The following is a 6606-nucleotide window of genomic DNA, read 5'->3' on the forward strand; positions in this document are numbered from 1 at the left end:
CCACCTGCTCCATGGGGACCACAGATAAGAGTAGTACTTAGTGGATTTAACTCACCGATGACAAACTCCAAAGCGAACTTATCTTCAGCAGGTTTGTAGGGACGACTGAAGGTGATCTTGACCTGGAACTCTTGTCCTCTGCGCACGATTAGATAGTCAGAGTGGTACAGCGCGGTGTGATGAGCTATCTTGTTGCTCTCATCGGGCCTTTTCATCATGTCCACCTCACTGATGTCCAGATATTCTGAACAGACAGGGAGAAACAAAGAGAGAAGACACAGGATGCATAAATTCTCAATGTTTCTTTTTTTTGTCTCCTACCACAAGAGGACAGTGATCGCCCCACTTTGGAGGAAATCAGATGAGTGACAGAAAATGAAGAGAAGCATCTGTAGAGAAAGTGGATATCAGATGCTGCTGATCATGCTTCCAGAAAAAAACTGTATTTTTCTAGAAAAACGTATTTTTTTTTTTTTATTATTTCTGACCTACATGATATTCAGAACCCAGTATGTTCTTCAAAAGTTCAAAACTTTATCAAGCTTATTCACTTGCAGTGGGGACGGCTGAGCTGAAAGTCCTCAAATGACCTTATCTGAAAACTTTAACTTGGTTATTTCTCTGGCTTAATATTACACTTCAGTGGTTTCCCAGTCCTGCTCTCGGCATTGAAAAGGTCACTCTTATTTTGTGCTTTGCCTCCCACAGAAAGCCTTTGGATGGTCGTAGTCAACAGTTTATGTGATGAAAAGCTATCTTTTGGGAACACAGTCTGAACTGTTCTCTCCTTATTAAAAACATAAGTGTTGCGCCAATAGGGAAATTCAATCGACTGTTCATTTGCGGTTGTTTACTGATGTAATTCCAGTCATTGCTTTCATAAATTCCTGTTACATCTGGATATCTCTGTGTGTGCAGCTCTTTGACGGTAATTCAGACTGCAGTGCAGTGACATGCAGCAGGAAGTGAGCAGAATTTATCCCCTTTGGACGTCATTCATGTGTCAGTCATGCGTAAAACGTACTGGAAACTGACAGGAAAGGGGCTTTATCTTCTCCACAGAAGACCCACTGTGTCATCAAATAACTTTTTTTTTTTAATTTTCTATAAATAACAGCTTACTGTCGAGAAGAACAGACTCGTCCAGTTCTTTACATGATCTGACAAGCGTCTTCCCCTTTGGGTTTACTGAACTTTTTTCTCACTTCAATGCATGCATATTTTCAAGAAACGTATCACATACATAAACATGAAATTCCTCCTTCACCTGTCAGAGGAGGGTATCCCCTGGGGCCTGGTTGAATAAAGTACTCATACTCGGGGATGTCGCTTGTCTCAGAGTTGGCGCTGGCAGCAGGAGCTGCGGTGCGGCCACGGTTTGTCACTTTGGGAGGAGGTCCAGTGGGAGCGGGAGGAGCAGGAGAAGGAGCCGCGATGGTAGCTTCATCAGACATGATAGTGATTGCTCAGGGTGGGTGATTTCAGACAGGAACTAGGAGGGAAGAGAGGATGTGTGAATACTAAATTATTAGCAATGCTGGGTGAAATAGTAGAGTCAGTGTCATGCAACTTTAAACAAGTCCAAATCTGGGCACATGCCACAGACTGAAGCAGAATCTGTAAGAACATAAAGAAAGTGAAGAAGAATGTGCTCACCTCCATAACAGAATTAAAGACCGACACCATTACCATCAACAACAACAACCATCTTGTTTTATTTACTGTTGGTAAAATTATTTTCTTTCCAATTCATCTGTCAAGCTCCTAAAGGCCTGTTTTCAAATTGATCTGCCTTCCACCTCTGGAAAATTGGGGAAAGATTTTCATACATATATAGATAGATTAAAGTCCAAAAAGATCACACGCTAAGATGAAGTTGGGGTGTAACCAAACCTTCCACATGCCTCGATAAATACTTTTCGGGTTATATCTTTTATGTCACACATGGCTTGCATGTGTGTTTGTGGCTTGGATAGAGACTTGGTTTATAGTCACTCCCATTCCTGCAAGCTCCTGGTCATGAAAGACAATTTTAGTGTTTTATGATTTATTTTCACTCCACAAATAATGTTTGTTTTTGTGGTTACAGAACGTGGAAAAAATGACATAAGCTTCAGCACAGAGCATTTATCATGTCTAAAAGAAAAGGACTTATTCCAGTCATGAATGGAAACCACAAAGAATCTTACTTCAGTGTGTTTACTGAAGTAAGATTACTTAGTTTGGGAATAATATCAATAGACTTTATTCACATGTCAGTTTGCAAAGTGTTTTGAAAGACAGACAACACATTGTAGGTGATAAAGGTACATGAAGCTGAGCTGTGGCAGAAAACAAAAGCAAAGCTCCTGAAATCATTACGAGGAGATTTAAAAATGGGGGTATGTGTTATTACTACTAGTAGTACCAGTGATTGTATGTTATACAGTGGCAGTAGTTTTTTCCCCAAATGTTTGAAATGTAACTGCATACTTTTATTACTGTGATATTTATATATTTTTTTACTTTTAAATCTGAATCTTTAGGTGGTTTGGGGCATTTTATATCCATATCTTACATATTCTAACTTACTGAGCCAGTCATATCTGTCACTGGTGGTCAAAAGGTTGAGTCTGTTTGAGTTTATAGAAAAGGGAACAGTCTGTATTTGTTCAAAGTTGTTTTTTGCTAACATCGGGTCAGATTACATAAAGGTTGTGACATAAAGCACAATGCCACTGGTGAAAATCGATAACTTTTTGCTTTTAATTCATGGTTAATCCACGTATAGAGGTGTCTTCGTGGTGCTAATAGTGAGCCACACTGTGACCTCAGTGTTTTCAAACTGCAGTTGTTTCTTTGGTAATAGGTCAGCACATTCGGCTGCTACCTTTGTGGTTTGAGCCCACTCATGAGAGTTTCCTGCTTTAGCAGTGTAGTCACTCTTAGTTCAGATATCAAAACCTTCATACAAAAACTCAGGAAATAAAGCTGTGGATTAACAGAGCCTGGCTGTTTAATCAATAATGAGAGAAAAGATGTAAAGATACAGCTTCTATAACTTAAGAGCAAATAGAGGCCCATTAGACAGGAAGACACAGCACACTCTGCAGCCCCGTAGTTCAGCCTGTTTCTGTTTCAACCAAAGAGCTGGTGGGTTGAGCCCCCCTGGGACGCCCATTGTTTTTGACAATGTAAGCTCTCTGATTATGGTGGTAAGCTTGCTACTCTTTGCATTCACATACATAATCTAAGGACAAAGGAGAAGCTTTTCATTACTGGAAATGTGTGGTTTCTCTCAGCAGCCACTTGTGGTCTGTGTTTTATTAGCCAATCACATCAGAGCAGGCTTTTTTGCATGCTGGTAAACAGTGAGTAAAATGAGGATTGCATTTGCTGAACTCCAATCTCAAATGCAGTGGTTGTTGTCTGATGATAATGTGCCTTTTGTTAGCTTTTTAAAATGACCTGCATTCATAAACAATAGATGGTGGCCAGGATAGGAATTATTTGATTGGATATCCACCGGCTCACCTGGAAGTTCCCAGTAAATTACTCTTTGCTTGGAGAGGTTAAGTCATCAGAGTAAGAACTGTGATGAGGATGAATTGGAATATCAGGTTGTGCTTTATGCTTTATGATGCATAAAGAGATAACTTGCATGTTTGACCTTTTGAATCCATTTAATGTCAAAGTCACACCCCTCACGCCCTCGAGGCTTCGGGTTGTTTTTGGCTTAATCATGCAACTACTGTTGCTAAGAGCCTTGCTTTTAGACTTGAGACTTGAGTAAAGGCAAAAAAACAAACAGAGGTATAACTTAGCAGAGCTGTTTGACATGTATTTCCTCTTACTGGGGATGAAAGGTTCAACCAGCATGCCCACTCCAAGAGGTCCTCCCACATTACGTTTTGTGCCATAATGCATGGGATATTTCAAATTGTGTAGGCTATATTGGGCTTAATGATACTTTGCATCACTCTGTCTTTCCAAGGCATCCCAATGAGGCAATCTGTGCCACTGGTGGTTCAGGTGAAAACAGAGCGCTCACTGTGCTGTATGATGAGTCATCCAGCACACACCCCCACATTATACAACAGTGGGTTTTACTCTGAGCCAGGTGTTTTTACCACAGACTCCACATAGTGTGCACCCTGCAAGCATCTTATGAAAGCAGCACTTGTGTATATAATGCTTAAATCAGCCTTTCCTATACTTATGTAATCTTTATGGCACTAGCTGCACGCCTTCCTGCACGGCAGTGGCAGCCCACTCTGCCTGTTGCAAGCAGGGTTTTGGTAACCCCCATCTGGGCTGAAGGGTTGATGTCATTTTTGTCCTGTTTCTTGTTTTGTGGATTTAATGAGTCACTGAGTAGACCAACTGTGTCTGTTTGCATCCTTTTGGTTTATTCACACCTAGGGCCAAGTTTGAATCCAGCAGTTTGATTAGTCACCACAGTGGTCATTACCTTTTCTCTTTTTGCAGCTGAGCTATTATACGGTCATATTTAGTAAAATATTAACTTGGGAGAGTAATAATACCCACCAAATGAATATATTAAAGCAAAAAGGACACAATTAACCTAACTCAAAAAGTTAGTGGATTGGATAAAGTATGACACTGTGAATGCTGAAGTGAATCTGCAAAACTGTCATAAACTGAATAGCTGTAATCATAATTAAACCTGTTTTGTTACTTTACAACACTACTTCTCTGTTTTCGAATAACACTGGAGTGCTTAATGTGTTTGTTTTTTTCAGTGTTTTTGGGGCAACTGCTGACACAGAAAAAAAACCCCTGCAGGTAAAACAATAAAACCCTGAAAAGAGCCAAAGACTCTCGTTAAAGCCTTTATTTAAGCAGACTAAGTCTGGGATGCATTAAAGGGTTTGTAGACGCAGCATGTGCATAGTTAGTGATTAACCTCTGGTTATAGTTTTTTCATTTGCACATATATTAATAACTCTGGTCATTTTCTCACAGTTACTGCCCACTGATAATGTTCAGGTTATAACCACTTGGTTATTACATTTAGTTAATTTGGTGGAAAATGTGAAAATGTGACCCACTAAACATAACTAAATTAAAATGCAACAAAGTGTATCAGTAAGAGTGATGATAGGGCATATAGTGATGTGCTAGAAGCTTCGTTAGACACACTCAGAGTTGTTGTGATTGCACAACAACAGTTCTTAAATGACTCTCAGATGGAAATACATTTCTTCACATCTGGAAGTTATAAACAAACATTTGCCAAATTGCAAAGGAATTTTAGTGTAGTAAAATAGTTTCACCAAAGCTGTTACTTACCAGTCAATCTTCGTATATGGAAAGAGCTCAAAATGTGGAGCGGACACAGACACACCTCAGCTGAAGTTGTAGAGGAAAGCTGTTGTTTGTTGGAGTCGGTCTGCTGCTGCCCCATGCAGGAGTCTTCTGCTTCTCCTTATATACCCCACTGAAGGAAGGAAAAGCGTGTGTGTGTGTGTGTGTGTGTGTGTGTGTGTGTGTGTGTGTGTGTGTGTGTGAGAGAGACATCTGCAGAGAAAGACGTGTAACTGTGCTGTCCAGCTTAGAAACAGGATGTGGAATGTACCATCTTCATACAACCCACAGATGGATGCGGCTCAGGCACATAAAGTCACTGACTAAGTTTCTGGTTTGAGATATTTGAGGACTCACATGAATAAACCTGCACTTAACTCTTTCTACCTTGAACACTGCGGAAACTGTTATTAAACACAACACTTCTTAAATGTTGCTGTTTACAGTCATAAAAGTAGATGCAGTACGTGGCAGAGTAGCAATTCAGAATGTTTTTATTTTATTTTGTTTTCAGAAATGCTTCAAATAAAACCACCTTTTTCTAGCTCATTTTACATCACACATCATGCAGTTTAAAACATATAACAATAGTATCAAAAAGGTATTATTACAGTTTCTGTTAGGCAGTGTGATCTTTAAAAAATGAGGAAAATTTATACATTTTTGTCTGATTGACAAGCTTCCTTTTTCATCATGGCAATGATCCCAAACATACTGTCAAAGCAGTAAGAACATACCTGGATGGAAAAACACACAGAATGAGACACTTTGTGTGCTATCCCTAAATCATTGCACCTTTTTCCCACTTTCAAAGCTAAATATAAAGAAATGAGAATGGCTCAAGACTTTTGCACAGTACTGTACACCTAGAAGGTTCACTCTAGACTTAAACATAAGTGCTTCTGAAATTAATAGTAAATTTAACTCACAAAAAGTAGCTGTCGACCTTGTGTTATGTTTGTTATGTATTAATTTAGCATTGTAAATTATTTAGAGTTTCCTCCCACTTATGTCGGTTCATTGTTGGTTCAAAAGCATTTTGATGGAGGATGTCTATTTCAGTGTGTTTATAAATTAAATGTGATTTGTTTTAGCTTTCTTTTTTAAATATAACCCTTTTACTCAGTATAAGATGTGGTCTTTGTGCTGCATGTTCATTCACTTTTAATAGCGGTGACTCTGTTTGTTGTTGCTATTTGCTCATGTGCTAGTTTTATTGAAAGTGTTGGCTTTGGTTTTTTATTATTTCAAGGTTATGATAACTCTGCTACGCCACTAAAAAGTATTTGCCATCTCAGT

The 6606-nt window shown here is 39.1% G+C and overlaps 1 protein-coding gene across 1 annotated transcript in view; it reads right to left on the minus strand.

Annotated features, from left to right (window-relative positions):
- f13a1b (coagulation factor XIII, A1 polypeptide b) overlaps positions 1-5529 on the minus strand; it is a 13703-nt gene extending 8174 nt beyond the window's left edge. The window contains exons 1-3 of the mRNA XM_004570711.6: positions 5293-5529; positions 1268-1492; positions 56-244 (exon numbers count right to left, since the gene is read on the minus strand). Of these exons, the coding sequence (XP_004570768.2) occupies positions 56-244; positions 1268-1454 (376 nt within the window). The 5' untranslated portion in view covers positions 1455-1492; positions 5293-5529. The remainder of the gene's footprint in view (positions 1-55; positions 245-1267; positions 1493-5292) is intronic.
- Positions 5530-6606: the final 1077 nt, after the last annotated feature.

Source organism: Maylandia zebra, linkage group LG3 (genome assembly GCF_041146795.1).
Source record: "Maylandia zebra isolate NMK-2024a linkage group LG3, Mzebra_GT3a, whole genome shotgun sequence".
NCBI lineage: Eukaryota > Metazoa > Chordata > Actinopteri > Cichliformes > Cichlidae > Maylandia > Maylandia zebra.